Below are 18,998 nucleotides of genomic sequence, written 5' to 3'. Positions count from 1 at the left end.
AAGTTTTTACATAATGGTAACAGTAATACTGTGAGTGTGTGGGAGTCATTTCCTAAAATAAAGTAAAACCTGATCTTTTCCAAGGTGATCCAGTCATCAGATGAGTTCAGACCGCAGGAGATGATGATACTGGGGTCTGAGTAACTGAACCGACAAGAACCAGATCCTGAACAACAAATGCACACACAAGAACAGACTTTACGTAAGTGAAGTGACACAGCCAAGCACGGTGACCCATACTCAGAATTTGTGCTCTGCATTTTAACCCAACAAAAGTTCACACACACAGTAGATGTGAGATGAAAAATTAGGCTTGTTTTCTAAAAAATATACTAAAAGTAAGCAAATAAATAAATAGGTATGGGGTCAGACATTTCATTATAAACTTAATTAAAAGGGGAAAAAAATATTATTTTTCTTACCCTATTGGCAGATATTTTTTTTTCTTCTTTAATAAATAAACACTTAATTTTGGTACATTTAAAAAAAAATCCCAAGTCATTTTGTATCTCAAATAAATGTGTCTTGATTTGTGAATGTTTAGATATTTGTCTTCAGCTGTAAACCAATCATCTGTGGCTGCAGGAGCTGAAGAATGGTGAGCTACAGTAACCGCAGGAGGACGGTGACACTCACCAAAGGCAAACTGCAGGACTGATGCTGTGCTCGTGTTCAGAGCCACTGTAGTCTGAAAGAGACAATAAAACCATGAGCTTCACTTTTCACTGATCCACTTCATTCACACAGCAGACGAGACACAGCACTGCAAAGCTACACAGCGTCCTCACTGCCAGTGCACCATCATCATGTCTGCTGTGTCACATCTCAAACATGAACTAGCAGCATCAGATACAAACCTGGTTTAGATGAGTCTATAATTAGTGTGTAGGATTACTTTCTTGGGTAACACTTTATTTTGTCAACAACCAGACCGACAGCGCAAAACGTTTTTACTTGATTACATCTGTTTTGTAAAAGAAAATTACCAGATCTCTCTGTCCAAAGGGCTCACAAAACGTCACTGCTTTTCCATGCATCAGTGCACCACACTGCTCTCCAACCTCACAGTTACTGCAGTCTGACCTGTGAGAGAACCAGCCACGGACAACAATCACATCTTCTGGCTTTCTATATGGTATCAATACAAAATATTGCAAAAAAAAAAAAAAAAAATAGTAGCAGCTTAACTCCCAAGCAAACAGCTCAAAGAAAGACAAGTGTCACTCACCAGATATTGAAATTAAGCTCTTCTTGTGTGTTATGTTCAAAATCATCCCGGAGAACAGCATGATCACCATGAACCACGGCTTCACATCAGAGACAGAGAGAGAGGACAGACACAGAGACAGGAGCACAGTGAGGAGCAGTGAGGCGTAACGTCAGCACAGGTGTGTCTGCTATTAGGGTTTTCAGTGTACGGGTCTAACGAGTTAAGCAGTTACTTTAGCTGCCATGTTCTTTCTCTCAAAGGAAAACGATTGGGCCACTTCATCAAATACTTAAGTTGTCATTTCAGTAATCATACCATCTCAAAATCATGTAACACAAGGATTTAAAATCAATTGACCACAACATTCTTTTGCATAGACTTGAACACTTTGTTGGCATCAGTGGAAGTGCATTAGCATGGTTTAAATCGTACTTATATGACCGCCATCAGTTCGTAGCAGTGAATGAAGATGTATCATATCGATAATAGGTGCAGTATGGAGTACCTCAAGGCTCAGTACTAGGGCCGCTACTCTTCACGCTTTATATGTTACCCTTGGGAGATATCATCAGGAAACATGGTGTTAGCTTTCACTGTTATGCTGATGATACGCAGCTCTATATTTCCTCGCAGCCCGGTGAAACACACAAATTTGAAAAACTAATGGAATGCATAGTCGATATAAAAAACTAAATGACAAGTAATTTCTTACTGTTAAATTCTGAAAACACAGAGGTGTTAATTATAGGACTTAAAAACTCTGCTTGTAATAACCTAGAACACTGTCTAACCCCTAATGGCTGCTCTGTCAATTCTTCGTCATCAGTTAGGAACCTAGGTGTGCTACTTGATCGCAATCTTTCCTTAGAAATCCACGTTTCTAGCATTTGTAAAACTGAATTTTTCCATCTCAAAAATATATCTAAATTATGGCCTATGCTCTCAATTGTCAAATGCAGAAATGTTAATCCATGCATTTATGACTTCAAGGTTAGATTATTGTAAAGCTTTATTGGGTGGTTGTTCTGCACGCTTGGTAAACAAACTACAGCTAGTCAAAATGCAGCAGCAAGTGTTCTTACTAGAACCAGGAAGTATGACCATATTAGCCCGGTCCTGTCCACACTGCACTGGCTCCCTATCAAACATCGTATAGATTTTAAAATATTGCTTATTACTTATAAAGCCCTGAATGGTTTAACACCTCAGTATTTGAATGAGCCCCTTTTACAATATACTCCTCTACGTCCGCTACATTCTCAAAACTCAGGCATTTTGATAATACCTAGAATATCAAAATCAACTGCGGGCGGCAGATCCTTTTCCTATTTGGCTCCTAAACTCTGGAATAACCTACCTAACATTGTTCGGGAGGCAGACACACTCTTGCAGTTTAAATCTAGATTAAAGACCCATCTCTTTAACCTGGCATACACATAACATACTAATATGCTTTTAATATCCAAATCCGTTAAAGGATTTTTAGGCTGCATTAATTAGGTGAACCGGAACCGGAAACACTTCACATAACACCGTACTTTCTACATCATTAGAAGAATGGCATCTACGCTAATATTAGTCTGTTTCTCTCTTGTTCCGAGGTCACCGTAGCCACGAGATCCAGTCTGTGTCCAGATCAGAGGGTCACTGCAGTCACCCGGATCCAGTACGTATCCAGACCAGATGGTGGATCAGCACCTAGAAAGGACCTCTACATCCCTGAAAGACAGCGGAGACCAGGACAACTAGAGCCCAGATACAGATCCCCTGTAAAGACCTTGACTCAGAGGAGCACCAGGACAAGACCACAGGAAACAGATGATTCTTCTGCACAATCTGACTTTGCTGCAGTCTGGAATTGAACTACTGGTTTCGTCTGGTCAGAGGAGAACTGACCCCAACTGAGCCTGGTTTCTCCCAAGGTTTTTTTCTCCATTCTGTCACCGATTATTTTTAAGTCACAGGACCGAAATGCAAAATTTTAAGTAATGTTTAGTCAACATTACTTGATTTTTTAAGTCAAGACAACATTAGGGTTTATAGTGTGGTGTTACTCACCTAGACTGGGCCGAAGAGGAGATTCAGTGGGAGCTGTAGAGACAAAACAAACAGATCTTTCACATCTAACATTTCTAACGGTGCACACATCCCATGAATAAATGAGACAGAGACACAAGGAGAAAGTCTGGTAATAAATATATATATAGAGTGAACATTCAAACCTCTTTAATTGTGACCTTCTTTTGTAATTAATACACAGAAGACTGCAAACATTAAAAGACTTATGCAGCTTTCTGGAATATTCTTATTTTCAATCACTGATCGGTCAAAAAAAAATTCTGCAGGTGCTGTGCATTTGACCGTGTATCTGCAAGCCAGAAGAACTCATTGGCCTCATGCTGGAGGACTTTGTACTGATTTTACAATGATCATGAAGTTTTTGATTGATGGCTGGAAGCTGAGGAGAGCACAGATGTTCATCAGGGTTTATTTTGCTTTAATGACACTAATGATCTGTGTCTCATGACTATATTAAAGAAAATGGTTTTCTCTGTACTTCATCTAAAAACTAGGGCAATGTCACTCCCATGAGTCTTCACCTCCTACTTCAACAAAATATTACTAATGTTTAACACTCCTACTACTCTCCGTCTGTGGTGTCTGGATCCTGTGACAAAGCTATGAAAAATCAAGTACAGCCTGCTATACACATTTTCACAAGGAGAATTAAATGTTTTCTTTAATAAAGGTCATTGAGGAATAATTCCTTTGATTCTTTTATTAGTTTGATCAGTTCCTGTTTGAAAGTTCTGTGCTTATGTTGCAATCCTAAAACTTCACTGTAATCCATACAGACAGATAACATATTTCACATTACAAACACCAACCCAGCAATAAAACCAAACCCTAAAATATTGAGTCTAATCACACAAACCGTAGAGTGATCTAAAGCAGCTGTTGCTCAGAAAGAATTGAATAGGTCAAGTGAATTATTCTGACGGACTCTTGCTCCAGAGGAAAGGATCGGACTGGCAGCTGTTCTCTGGCTGTCTGTTTGTGACTGAGATCTTATACCTGAACCAAAGATTATGCTGAATTACATGAACGCCATTACTTCTGACAGCACTTTTGTGCAACACACTGGACATTCAGTCAGATATATTCATCATACAGTTAAAATATATTCCCCATGATTTTACACATCATCCTCCTGCTCACCAGAAGCTGCTGAAGTCTTATTATCACACATGAACTAAAGCCTGCTACTTTAATCAATGTTCAGTTCTGAAGATCATAAAAATCACAGTCATTTAAATGTATGAAAGGAGCCAACACAAAAGGCTTGACTCAACCAGACATGTATGGATGTGATCCTCTAATGCTAACAGGTGTGATGAATGATTAACTCTTATTGGTGTTACTATATGTTATTTCACAGGTGAAGAGAAACATCACAACATATACATTTATAACTGACTTTAACTCTTTAGTGAACATTGCAGGCTCTCTCAATGTCCCAGATGAGCTTGATGTGCAGTCTTTCCTTATCTAAAGCCTCTGACACGTCGAGCTATAATTAGCACATTAAACTTTACATTTAGAAACCTTCATCTTCTTTGGAAAAACCTTTTTATCTTCTCAACTGTACCCATAAACCAAAAATCATTTAGTACACTAAATCTTTTTCCTGAATATCCTCAGATAATCTTTACTCAAAATCCATCACACTATAATGATAAATCAGCCATGCTACTTTTTTATTTGCTGACCTATTTCTTTCAGAGCACACACACACACACACACACACACACACACACACACACACACACAGAGAGAGACACACACACACACAGAGACAGACACACACACACACACACACACACACAGAGAGACACACACACACACACACACACACACTGTGAAAGTCTCTGAGTGAATGTGACTCTCCATGTTGAGTTCTGAATGTAATCGCAGGTTCAAACTAATGTTTCCGATCAGACGTCCACTGAGTGGTGCTACTGCGACTGTTACTCTCATTTAGACAAATCAAGATTACAGAGAAAGGTTATCAGTTAATAATACTCGGGAATATAGTTTGCAGTCAGCTGTGCCAGTGCAAGTCTTTGTTAAATAAGTCATGCATGGTTTTCCCACATCAATGCCAAAGCCAGAGGTTAAAATCCCAGAAATCAGTCTAAAAGATTAATTCAGCACACAGACCGGACATTCAGAGCGTTCAGTGCTTCAGAAAGTCTGAGCTTTATAATCAGATTTGACTTCCAAACAAGGTGAGCTGATTTAAAAGTAAAATATTTGGATATTTATTGATCTTGTTGTGTGTATTTAAGTCTTGTCTGTAGCAGGTTAGGACAAACTGTGCTTTTGGAAAACCGTTTGCAGAGTGTTTCTCATGAGATCAGGCTGGAAACTAAACAGCATTTTGTTAAATGAGTGTGCTATGAATGCTGGGTAAAGGGAGTGACGACTGGCTTTCCTCACTGTCCTCCTCTGTAGCAGTAAAGCCCTATCAAGTGTTAGGATAAGAGACAGATTTTACCAGCAGTCATGGTGAATGTTCACTCTTATCATCCTGACACTGTTTATTAACATGTCAAGCAGCACTTCCCCTGAATGAACACACACACAATGAATTTCTTTCCTTTCAAAATACTATTAGAGAGAGAACAGAGCTACTGTATTATATCAGTTAGTGCACTATAGGAACAATTTCACTCATTCTCTGCTATAAGACAGGAAGAAATGTATAAATAATTATTTTAAATCATCTAAAGCAACATGCATGTTAGACCATATGGACCTTTCTCAGCAGTATAGTCATCATACTTGGGTTAACTTGAAGAGTAGTGAATGGGAGAGTACCACAAATATATTTCTTGCATTCCCATTTGGACAAATAGCAAAAGAAAAACTCTACAACAGTTTTTTCATGACTTTCAATAAAGGAAAAAAATTGAGAGACACTGATAAAGGCAGACAGAGGAGACAACGATGTCAATTTCACCATCCATCCAATAGACTGCATTTACAAAGATTTACAAAGAATAGTGTTATAAATGTACAAACATAAAAAAAAATTAAAAAAAGGATTTCCGATGCTGATGACCATTAAACACGTAATCACAGTCTTATGAAAAAGGTCCATTCCATCTAACAAAAAAAAAAACAAAAAAAAAAAAAAACACAGGTTTGAATTATTGGACCAAAAGCCTCTTCATGTAATAACCTAAAACACTGTCTAACACTTGATGGCTACTCTGTTGATTCCTCATCAGCAGTTTGAAATCTAGGTGTGATATTTGATAGCAATCTTTCCACTGAAAACCACCTTTTTAGCAATTATAAAAACACATTTTTACATTATGACCTATGCTCCAATGTCAAATACAGAAACATTCATTCATACGTTCATGAGCTCAAACGCAGCAGCTAGAGTTCTCACAAGAACTAGGAAGGACACGCTTATTAATCCTGTATTAGTTCTGTCCACACTGCACTGGCTCCCCACTGAACAACAAATACATTTTAAAATCATGCTAATTACTTATAAGCCCCAAATGGTTTAGCTCCTCAACTCATATCGCATTATAGTCCTTCGTGTCTTCTGCATTCTCAAAACTCTGGCCATTTGATAATACCTAGAATATCAAAATCAACTGCGGGCGGCAGATCCTTTTCCTATTTATTGCCCAACCTCTGGAATAACCTACCTAACATTGTTCTGGAGGCAGACACTCAAGTTTAAATCTAGATTAAAGACCCATCTCTTTATCCTGGCTTACACATAACACACTATCACATTTCCATAATTCAAATCCACTGAAGGATTTTTAGACTGCAATAATTAGGTTAGCCAGAACTGGAACACTTCCCATTACATATGATGTACTCACTACATCGAAAGAAGAATGGCATTTACGCTAATATTATTCTCTTTCAGTCTTATTCCGGGGTCATTGTAGCCACCAGATTCAGTCTGTATCCAGATCAGATGTGAATCAGCATCTACAGCCCTGTCAGCGGAGACCATGTCAACTAGATGTGCCTCAGAGATCAGGGCTGCCATGACCTCATCACCTCAACATCAAATCGGCCAAGACCATGGGAACCAGCTTCTTTAGCAGAACTGAATTTTGTTTGCTTTACTATTTTCCAGTTTAACACTTTAAATCTGCTTTGACACCATCTTTATTGTATTAAGCTCTATACAAACACACACACACACACACACACACACACAATGAGTGTAATAATCTCTCCCTGCACATGATCTTTGTCTGTGCTCTCGTTCTCTGCCGTTCACACACAGACAGTCACACTCATTTCAGGCTTAGTTTAATCCTCGATCGCTTTCTTAAGAACTTAATGACTTCCGGCGCTCTTCCTGTAGATCTGTGCTAATGCGACTGGCTTACACTGACAGTTTAACAGCCCGTGCTTCCCATGAGCCTCGGCTGCAGATTTGGAGCGGTCCGGTTCATTCTCCAACTTCTTAATGCAAAGCAGGACATTCAGATGAAAGTTGGCACTGGGTGTTATTAAGTGTCTGGGTGTCTGAGGCACAGGACAGTATTTCCCAGAGACACATCTTTCATCTTTAGCGCGTCTCTCCATCTAGAGGCCGCACGTCTGCTGTCGTAGATCTGCTCTGCTTCTGATCGTCCTCCTCTCCTCTGCCCAACACTGATCGCCCCCCGTGAGTTATAGTCTCTTTTCGATAATCAATCCACAGGGATACGAGTCCAGCGTGTCCCATAAAGCACTAATTTATGGAGCTGCTGGAAATTGCAGAGTTCTCTGGTCGCCTTTCCTCATCCTGACCTGTCACAGATATCACTCTTTGATGTACTAGCATCATCTGCAGCTCTCTCTCTCTCTCTCTCAGTGAAGTTACACTACTCTGATAGTCTTTCACGTCTGTTTATCCCTGGATACATGCTGGCATTTGTTAATTAATTTCAGCCAGACTTCTGGTTCGTTCCACTTTCATACACTTGATGATTTGTCTCTTTCTGCAAGGAAACTAATGGTAAACAGTGGGTAATAAAATGCAACAGTCTGGTTTCAGAGGTACAAACCATTATTTTTTTCCATAACAATAAATATAAAGCTATCATCACAGACCTACTCTGAGCTCAGAGTCTGTTAAATGATGAAATTTGCTTTTAGTGTGTAAGGTTTTTAACATTTTGCATTCAGCTGTGCCTGATATCCATCAGTCAGAATCAATACCACAGAAATCAGTGTCATAGATCTTAACATGAACCACTACAAACAAGTCTCTCTAAACTCTCAAACTACTTACATATTTTAATTTGATGCACAGTATCCACACTTAGACTGCTGTCATCCCAATTGCTTTTATAAACACAGTTATTACATAATAAAAAGAACTCTTATGATAAAGTGTACGTAACACTTTATTTTACATCGTTCCTTGTTACACTTGTTGCATGCTCTTATTATAGTAACTACAGTAAATTAGTATTATTACATGCAACTAACTCTAAACCAAACCTTAACCTTAACCATAAAGTATGTACAGTACAAGGTAAAGACAAAATAGTCCTCAATAATAATGGTGTAATTACACTGTAATAAAGTGTTGATCAAGGGCACCTCACTCGTGGTTTTGAAGGTGGAGAGAGCTACAATCCCTGCCGGCACGAGACTCAAACTCACAATCTTTGGATTATAAATCCAAGTCTCTAACCATTAAGCCATGACTTCCCCCTAAACGAAGTGACATACACTACATAGACTAACACTGGTGTATTTTAGTATGACTCTCTGATTTTTCTCTAGTACTGTTGTGTTCTAGCTGATGTTTAAATAAGAGTTTTTGCTTTGAATGCTTCAGTGTTACTCATCTCAGAGCTGGTTTTGTCTGTCTCTGGAGAAGAGGCCACAGCACTGCTCAAATACTCTCTATTCACTGGTTGTAGTCTTGCTAACCTTTAACCTTACATCTGCACACACCGCTCTCAAACATTATCAACCAGTCAAATGTCTGCGCCGTCCTCGCTCACTTTCTTAAAGCTTCAGCGGCTCTAGTCTCAGATCTTCTCTTGTTAATCTGCTCATGTCTCATCACTGACGGAGATTCGCCCCATTTCTCTATTTCACATCTTCAGTCCTGCTGGGATATTTATAATTCCTTTAACCACTCAAAGCTTTAAGCCCTTCAAACTTGAAATGGATTTCTTTAAAATCTTCATATGTAAGTGCTGGAAAAACTTTCATGTCCTTATATTGTGTGTTATTCAGTAGAGTGCTTGACAGGTTGAACATTTGCTTCAATTGTCTTTCCACATACAACTGGACAGATTTAAGTTTTTTAGTAAGTATTCAGATTTGAGTAAGTATAGGGTAAGTTAGTCAGTATAGGTGGACCGCCAGGTGAGCACAACATTCATACTATTCAACCTTTACTGTAACTGCATTAGGCCCGATCAGACAGAACATGTTTTTTGTAGTGAGAGGTGCCTTATTTAAATTGTTTTCTATTGGCCGTGTCTTGCACGTTGTTAATGCGCACCACGCACATCATGTTTTAGCCACCTGCTGTGCCTCCTGTTTTGGTAGGAGCGCTCTGAGTGCCTGAAATAAAAAAAATAAAAAATCTAATCTAATCTGAGCAGAAGAGCGCCCAACACCATTCACGTTTTTTTATTTTTGTTTTATTGCCCAATCGAATGAAAGGAGAGGCGGCCTTCCGTTGTTATGAAGGAAGAAGGAGGAACTTGTGGTGGCTGTCACGGTTTACCCAGAGCTGTATTTTATGACAGTTTACTTAACAGCAAACCAAAAAATGTAGAGCTCTCGTGCTATAATCCTTGATTATACTGACAGGACAGATGATTCGGTGGCTGCATAGTGACCAAAAAAACATTGCACTGCTCACTGCTCTTTTCTAAATAAAAAAGTCAGTGTGGTGAGCCTTACATTTATAAACCTGAAACACGCATTCTGTCCAATCGGGGCCTAAGAATGCATGTGTGTTCTGTTCTGGTAGATGATGTGCTGCACCTGGTGTATATTTAGTTTTTCTGTCATTTCTCTAACACCCATCTGAAGTTTATGGATCAGAGATGCTCCTCACCTCCCTGCTCACAGAGCTGCTGCGCCAGAGCGTCCTTGAAGATGATCTGTCCTCGGTGCGTCGCTGTGGCCCTGAGGGACAACAGACAGAGAGAAAGAGAGAAATATTACAGAGCATCAGCCGGCAGAAGGAGAGGAGAGCAATAACTTGCCCATTACCTAAAAGAAGATGAAGTGTTTCTGCTGGATGGAAGTTCTGGAGGGGGACTGAAATCTGGCTGTAGGTTTTCATGTCAGAGACAGCAATCAGAGGTCAAGAGGTCGGGAGAAGGAGGAGGCTTTATGAGCTGCAAGCAGCATCTTTATAGACAGCGGTCTCATTGCATTGCCATAAACAGGGGTACGGGTCGATTTATACTTACGCTTCAAGACTGACAAAAATATATTCTAAAAAAGTTTTGCTAACATTCACATGAAGTTATGAAAGCTTTGTTTCTGAAATTGGCCGGTGTTGATTCTTTCACCTTTGTGATTGTCACCAGTTTTGAATTTTTATTGTGCTTTATTAAAGCATTAATAATTTGCAAGCAGAGCATGTGGACATAATTCAGCCATAGTGGAGTGTATTAATAGCAGCTCTATAGACCCGGGGTCCACACACACACACACACACACACACACACACACACGTTTGTTTTTGTGTAAAGTGTGTTCATCCCATAGGTGTAATGGTTTTTATTCTGTAGAAACTGTATATTCTATGGCCCTTCACCAACCCTAACCCTAACCCTAACCCTCACAGGAAACTTTGTGCATTTTTACTTTCTCAAAAAAACTCATTCTGTATGATTTATAAGTGTTTTGATAAATGGGGACATGGGTTATGTCCTCATAAGTCACCCTCTCCTTGTAATACCTGTGTCATACCCATGTCATTATACAGAGTTGTGTCCTGATATGTCACAAAAACATGCCCACACACACACACACACACAGAGAGAGAGAGAGAGAGAGAGACACTGTGGGCTTTCACAGCCTCCTCACTCAACATCTCACCTCATCTCTGATAAAGACCTCCAGCGGCTCCTACAGTTCAGTCTCCTGTGTTCTGTGACCTCACAGACGCTCTACAGCATTCACTGATGGAGGTTTTGTGCTGCTTTCCTTCGCTCTACAGACATGAATAGCTGTTTGCTTTCAGGTCAAAGAGCTGTAGCTCCATTAACCACATGTAAGACTGCTGGTGACTTGCTATCTGCTACAGAACCTTGTTTTACACTTTTACATTTCATAATTTCACTGATTCCTTGGTCCATTTATGGATGAATCACAGAGAGTATTACTGAGAGCAAGTGGATCATGCTGCTTCGATTAACAGAAAAAAAGTTATAATTACTTAAATCTATGAACATACCTGATGAAAAACCAAGGCAAATATGAGGGCTAAAATACATAATGGGGATATTGGGACACAGCCAGAGACAAATCAACAGAAGCAGTGTCTGAAATCTGAGACAGTTGTGTTCAGGTTCTGGTTTATGAAGATCCCCCTCTTAAAACTGCTTTCAGACTTTATTGCATCTTTATGTCTGATGATTGAGAGCAAATTCATATAATCTTTAGCTTACTGACAGCAATGCTGGTGATTCCACTTCGAGCATCACATAATTACATATTAGATAGATTTAGGTATATATACTGAAACAGATGATGGTGTTAGGATTTTGGACCTGTTTTGTTATGCCCCCCCCCCCCATGTGCTTCTCTTGACCTAGTTTTCAAGTCTTTTATGCCCTAATTTGGTAGTTCCTGTTCCTATTTTGTCCCATTTGATTCAGCTATGTCCTCTTAATTACGTCATTTAGCCCGTTTCTTAAAGGGATACTCCACCGTGTTTTCATATTAAACTATGTTTTTCCCTTAACTAAGACGAGTTGATACATACCTCTCTCGTCTCAGTGCGTGCACTCGATCACTTTGGCGCGTGGTGACACTTTGAAAGCACTTAGCTTAGTCCATTCATTCAATACGGGCCAAGCAGAGAAGCTATCAAACACCTCCACGTTTTCCCTATTTAAATACAGTTACTCGCGTAGTGTAACTCGACCTAGGACGGTAACACAAAACAAAACGTTGTGCTTTTCTAAGCGTGTAAAATGGATAACTATATTGTGTGGCGGAATACCATGGCAAGTGTAATATCTTCACTAGAGGGAGCAGGGGCCGGTGAGAGGATTTTTCACGAGTGAAGATATTACTGCGCCAAGACGAAGTGCTTACAAGCACTTGAGCAGGGGGAGCGATCACTGGAAGGCCACACCAGGCTGTTCCTGGTCCTCGTGAGTCTCACCAGCGACCCAAAACACACTCTGTGCATTTTATGATGTCAGTTCGAACACAGCTTGCAGAGCACCGTCATCTGAGGAGGGTCTTCAAGCTAATTTCACTGCCTTTGTGGAGTGGACACTGGCGAGAAATGGATCAGACCCAGACGGTTCCACTACTGACCACATCTCCTCGCTGAGCCAAGTGAACGCCCAAGCCCAATGATGATGGAGAGCCCATTCCCCCCGTGATTGACGAGCCAGCGTAATGCTGAGCAACTGAACGGAGGATTGCTCCAGAGGCAGAACACAACCCTTCAGACCAGGTTTAAGAGCCAGCTGAAGGTGAGCTGATAGTGCACCTGGGACTGCTGGACTTAGAGGGGGACGTAATAGACTAGGAAACAGATCTGGAGGCTGAGTTGCCCCCTCTCCACACTCCTTCATCGCTGCTGGTGCTGTCCAGCCCTCCTTCATCTCCTGTCCCCACATCCAGCCCAGAGTGGGCTCCCATTTCCCAGTACAGCCAGGAGATAGAGTCTGTCCCTGAGTCTAGCCAGGAGTGGGCTTTGATCCCGGAGGGCAGCCCTGAGATCCCGGAGGCTCACGAATGCCCACCCACCGGTCTGCTCCTGCTCCTCCACCGTTATCATCTGGCAACCCCTCATGCTTGCCCTCAGCCCATCATTATTATGGTGCAAGCCCCGTGGGTCTGCCAGTCTCCATCGTCACCGGGGCTGGAGCATCCCTCCCCTCCACCTCCAGCCTCCTCAGCCCATGGACCCAGTGGCTCCACCTTGGCTCCTAGCTCCTTCATCTCTACTGTTACTTGCCAGATCCCTGCCTCCATCCCTGGCCTGGTCGCCAGAGCTCTCGGCTTTTCTTAACCTGTTCCTGTTGCCCTGAATAATTTATATATATGCATTTGTATAAAATAGGAAAAGAATGATTTAGGGGTGGCAGAAGGATGGTTCACCACTGCCACCAAACATATTAATATACATTCATAAACTAAGTCAAAGCAGGTAAAAAAAAATCTTAACAGTGTCATGAGTTTAGAACTAACCCAAACCAAACCCTAGAACAAGCTAATCAGCACGTGCAGAATCACTTAAACTCTAAAGAGGAATATGAAGCTTATAAACATTACACTGTTTTAATTTACTACGAAATATTGCTTGATTAAGAAAGCACATTTTGGGATGAAGTCAGCAGAATGAGTTTTGCTGGACTGTTGTTTCAGATTCAGTCTCTGACACCGAAAGCATTTATGGCTGTGAGGCATTTATGCTTCTGCTCTCATGAATAACCAAAAAACATCTCATGAATAAATAACAAACTGCAAAAGGGAGAGATGTTGAGGTTGTGTGTGGGGGGTGTGGGGAGACAGCAAAAACAACAAAATCACATTCATCTTTCAGGGCTTGGTAAAGACAAATTTGGAAATGGGATTTATGAATAAAACATTGAGCATAATGAAGAGCAGGAGGTTATGTTGGAGCAAAGCACTTCAATATTTATGAAACCAGTCCCAGACGGCTTGTTCGCTAATATGGCAACGTTAGAGGAAAAACACGCAGTAATGTGCTTCATTTAATATGTTTAATGCTCTTACTCACACAAAGTCTGGTGTCAAAGAAGATAAAAATATGTGTAGTTATTTTCATACATGTTTGGTCTGGTATAACACATTTAAAACAGCCTTGTTTACTGTATTGTGAGCAGCTTCCACTGTGAAACACTGTGAAACTCTGGAGATGAATGTTTAACACAGCTTTTGAAGTGTGTTCAAGGTTTCAGATATGGACATAATTTCTGACTGTGATCGATCAAATTTAATTTAACTTTGGCTTCAAAAGATGCTTAACTTCATGTACAGAACAGACAACCAGCCACAAGGACATCTGACTGATCTGATGTGTTAGTTTAATATGTCCTGCTGCATACTTGATTTGAGTGTACGAGCGGGCGAGTATCAGCGGTCAGACTGATTCAGTACATGTATTCCTCTCACAGATGGCCAGCTGGAGATCTGAGGACATCATGCTTTGGTGAAGAAGAAGGTGTAGAGACAGAGAGACAAGATTCTCCTGCACACAAAAACAACTTAAGGACTGCATGTCAGAATCAATCAGTCCAGACAAAAAGTGTATCTCTGACTGCATTATCGTCTTGACTCACACAATGTTAATGTGTCATGTGATGTGATATCTGTAGATTTAAATGCTTGTATTGATGCATGTATATTCTACAGCAGTGCAATACAAAACAAGACTATAAAACATCATTCACTAACCCTCATGTCACTTCAAGCACAAATGAAGATTTCTGATACTGCCATCATTCTGCACCTCCATTAAAATTCATTGTGCAATCCAATCCTTTAACGCAAATCCAAAACCAAGTACAAAAGGACATCGTAAGAGTAATTCGTATGAATGGAGTGGTTTTATCCAAGGCTACGTCCACACGAAGCCGGGGCTTACCCCAATCCGATCTTGTTTTTTTCCTCGTCTCAAGAAAAACCTGCATCCACACGAAACCACAAAACGATGTAGTATACATGCCAGACCAGCATGTGGCGCTGCAATTCTGCCACAGAGATACAGAGATATACAGATTCGCTGTCCACAAAAAAGACACATTGTTTTCATATTTATCCACTGTGGGGCCTGGTTTAAAAAAATAGTGCTTTCACCTTCCGAAAATGCCGGATCCGTGTGGACGAAACACACCAATAAAAAATGTGCGTGTATTCACAGAAATGCGTTTCTTTGTAGACGGGGCCCACGTCTTCCGTAGAATCACTTTAATTTAGGCTGAGATTATTGTACTACTGATCTACTGCATCTACTGTTCAAACTACAGGAACGCTAATGAATTCATGATGAATAAATGAACACTGCATGACCAAGCTGATAAAACAAGCAAACATGTATATGAAGCGCTGAAGACCTGTGGCGCATCAGAGAGGATCAGCTATTCACTCGAATAGTTACAAAGACTAGACTAACTGCTAATGAACACGTCAGGTCTGCTTTGACTAGTCACGGAAGATGCACTGTTTGAGCTTGTTCTGATAGTGACAGTGTTTTCCATTCAAGTGCAGTTTTGCACAGTAACTTCACTGCAAGATTGATTTGGATTTTCATTGCAGTGAGAACTAACAGACTGAACACACATCAAAGCTAGAGAGAAGAAGAACAGGGGAATGAAAAGCTCATAAAAAAGCACTTTATCCACCTCTCTAGTTGTACATCAACTGTGAAATAACATTGTTTTTATTCAATTATTATTGCTTACACATATACAATTTAGTACATTATAATGCATATGTGCCCATGTGCACACAGTCTTAAGTATGTTTTAAAGCTGTCACCAGCAATAAGAGTCTATTTAGGTCTGGGTGACATGGCCAAAAATATTATAACAGTACAAAATATAACAATTAATTTATAACAAAACATTTAATTTTTATTTAGTCAAAGAAGATGCTGCACAACCGTACTTTATAGATTAAAACATGGATAAAAAAATGCATGGCCTTGTATGATTGTTATGCTGGGACACAAATGGAAGTAGTTATTTAACAAAATGTAAAGTAAACATTACAAAGCTGCTGAAGTGACTCTCAGAGCAGCTCTGGAGATAAAGTGCATATCACTGAAACAATGCAGGAAATCAATATGATTACATTTATCGCCCAGCCCTAATCTATTCCATATTCACTATTCTGCACACAGACACACACAGGAATATATACGTGACAGCATGTCAGTCTGTGCTGCTAGAGGTTTCTGGAAACGGGTTGTTATGCTGTTGGGATTCTCACGTGATCACACATCGCTCTCCTCACAAACGGGCCGTACAGCCCCCGCTGACAGCTGACCCCAGCCCAGTCCCTGAGTGACAGCGGCCCGTCACACACGTGTGGATCACACACACACTTCTGCTGCTGAGAGCTCAAACTCAGCACAACAACACACTGCTCTCTAATCATGATTAATAACAGGAATTACAACCAGTGTTGCCGCCTGTTCCAAATGCTCATTTTGCACATTTGGGTTTAGCCTTTAAAATAATGGTTTAATTGGCTGATTGATCTCTCTTGTTGAGCTCCAGCTGCGACGGCTGACGAGTAATCAATCAGCACAAGGCAAAATAATATTTAGCCTGCTTTTCTCTCCTCTTATCTTATTTTGTCTGAAAGACGTGAGAGTCTAACCGCCTGCGTTGATCAAATTACGGTGTGTTGTGGAATGAATAGAGAGCGAGGAAGCGTTTGTTGTTGAGAGCTCTCCCTCGGCACATGCAGATTTAATGAGCGTTTTGAGGAGGCTTCCAGGGAGCTGTTGGCAAATTACCTGCTCATTATACTGGGTCACTGCGATTCATTTAAGTAAAGGTGAAAATGAAGTGACCTTGACAACAGTTAAGAGCTAATTACAAACAAGAGCATTAAGGCAGTCTGACATCATCTGGCATCTGAAGGGACTGTAATGTGTGACTGTGACCTCACTCTCTACAGATAACATGAGGTTCAGTGATTTATTCTGGACACAGTTCATCCAGCAGATCTGAGGTCAAGCACACACAGCTCATCATTAGCTCCTTCTAACTGCATCAGCGATTGTCCAAACATCTAGTATCACTGGACACTGAAGAGGCATCCAGATCCTTAATGCTTTAATGTTTTTTTGTTGATATGTTTTGGACAGGTAATTGCATGCTATTTACAATTGAATGAAAATATATTAAATTCAAGCTGAACTTGATTAATTTAGCTGAACTTTAAGGTGCCCCCCCCCTCGCTCAGTACATCTTTATGTAATTTCTTAATTGCTTTTATTGGTTAAAGTTACTGCTAAATGTTCTGAGAAGCATATATGGTCATTTCTACTGAAACTTGAATGCCATGTATTATTTTTCTATTTACACGTTTGCAATTAAGTACATTTAAAATCTATTAACATGAAATTCAGTACTGAAGAACATGACATTTAAAATTTTAACAAGTGCTTTAAATGTGCTTTAGTATGTTAGTCGACAACAAAATAAGCTGTAACGCCACACCAGCAGAGGGAGCCCTCACCTGAGTACTGACTGTGCACCGCTCCCTCTGCTTCTACAGTAATGTCCTGTTTAGACCATATTTAACACGAGTCTGAGAGTTTTCCCCTCACGAAGTATTACCAGTTTACCTGCCCTACCAAGCATTTTTCCATTGACTATTCTGACTGCCTGTTTGGGTATGATTCTGCCTGTTTTAACGTTCTTGGTTCTTGGATTGCCCCATTGGATTTATTGCCTGATTGGACTGATGTTTGTGTTTGACCCATTCGCCTGCCTACTCATCTCTGCCTTTTTGATTCCACTTGTGTATGTTGAAAGATCAGAATGCCATTATGGTACTGACTCTCTGCCTGGTTTAACGACTCTGTCTCGAAGATCTTTCCCTAATAAACGTCTGCAAATGGATTCTAATACTGCCTCAGCTTCCTTGTTACAGAATACTTTGCCTCAACTGAATCCAGCGGAAGTTACGAACTGAGGTATTAAAGGGTTACCAAGATTAGTTGGCTAAACTCCAGTCCGTCAATGAGCACCTGAGTAACTACATCCAGTCTCTTCCATCAACCATGCCGAAGGTGGTGTTTTGCATTACCTGATAAACTCGATGGATCTGCGGATCAATGTATAGAGGCTTTGTTCGGCAAGTAAAGATTTACTTTGATAACCAGGAAGACAAATTTAACTCTGACAAGAAGTGTGCTTTCATGATGACTTTGTTATCTGGCAAGGCAATCGACTTGGCTGCGGCTGTTTGGGAAACGGATATGTGATTACAAAGATTGCTTGATTACTTCATTCAAAAACTGCAAGAAGTGTTTGAATATCCCGCAGTGGGCAAGGATATATCAACCCAGCTTCTGAAATTATCACAAGGTAACAGTACAGCCGCTGAGTACGCCATCTTGTTTAGAACCCTTGCTGCTCAGAGTGAATGGAATGATGTTTCTTTAAAAGCTGTTTCTCAGAAGAGTCTCTACATTGACTTACAGGCAGAGTTAATTTGTAAAGGAGGAAACTTATCATTTTTGGACTTTGTATTTGATATAAAAATACATGAAATGAATCCTGGAGCAGTCTAGAAAAGTAATGGGTTGAAAGCCACATGTCTCATGAGTTTCTATTTCAAATCTGAATAAGATATCATGAAAAATGAGACTCCTGCAAATATTTTTCTGAGACTATGTCTAGACCCCCCACCCCCCAAATATAAGAAAATATATTTCCCAATAGTATTGAAGGCTTCTACAAACTATTTAGTCAGTAAACATACCACTGCATAGTTTTTTTTTTTCAATTATAAAACACTAGACAGAAACTTAGACATCATATAA

General features: G+C 40.2%; 1 protein-coding gene across 3 annotated transcripts in view; it reads right to left on the bottom strand.

Annotated features, from left to right (window-relative positions):
- Positions 1-18,998, bottom strand: part of reln (reelin) — a 108,228-nt gene that overhangs the window by 55,507 nt on the left and 33,723 nt on the right. For all 3 annotated transcript variants that reach the window (XM_026245757.1, XM_026245758.1, XM_026245760.1), the window contains exons 4-9: positions 10,332-10,402; positions 3,269-3,301; positions 1,229-1,307; positions 987-1,083; positions 637-688; positions 70-166 (exon numbers count right to left, since the gene is read on the bottom strand). In XM_026245757.1, coding sequence (XP_026101542.1) covers positions 70-166; positions 637-688; positions 987-1,083; positions 1,229-1,307; positions 3,269-3,301; positions 10,332-10,402 — 429 coding nt within the window. The remainder of the gene's footprint in view (positions 1-69; positions 167-636; positions 689-986; positions 1,084-1,228; positions 1,308-3,268; positions 3,302-10,331; positions 10,403-18,998) is intronic.

This window comes from Carassius auratus, unplaced genomic scaffold (assembly GCF_003368295.1).
Source record: "Carassius auratus strain Wakin unplaced genomic scaffold, ASM336829v1 scaf_tig00010418, whole genome shotgun sequence".
In the NCBI taxonomy this organism is placed as follows: domain Eukaryota; kingdom Metazoa; phylum Chordata; class Actinopteri; order Cypriniformes; family Cyprinidae; genus Carassius; species Carassius auratus.
The sequence above is the reverse complement of the archived record's forward strand: the minus strand, read 5'-3'. Positions and strand labels throughout refer to the sequence as shown.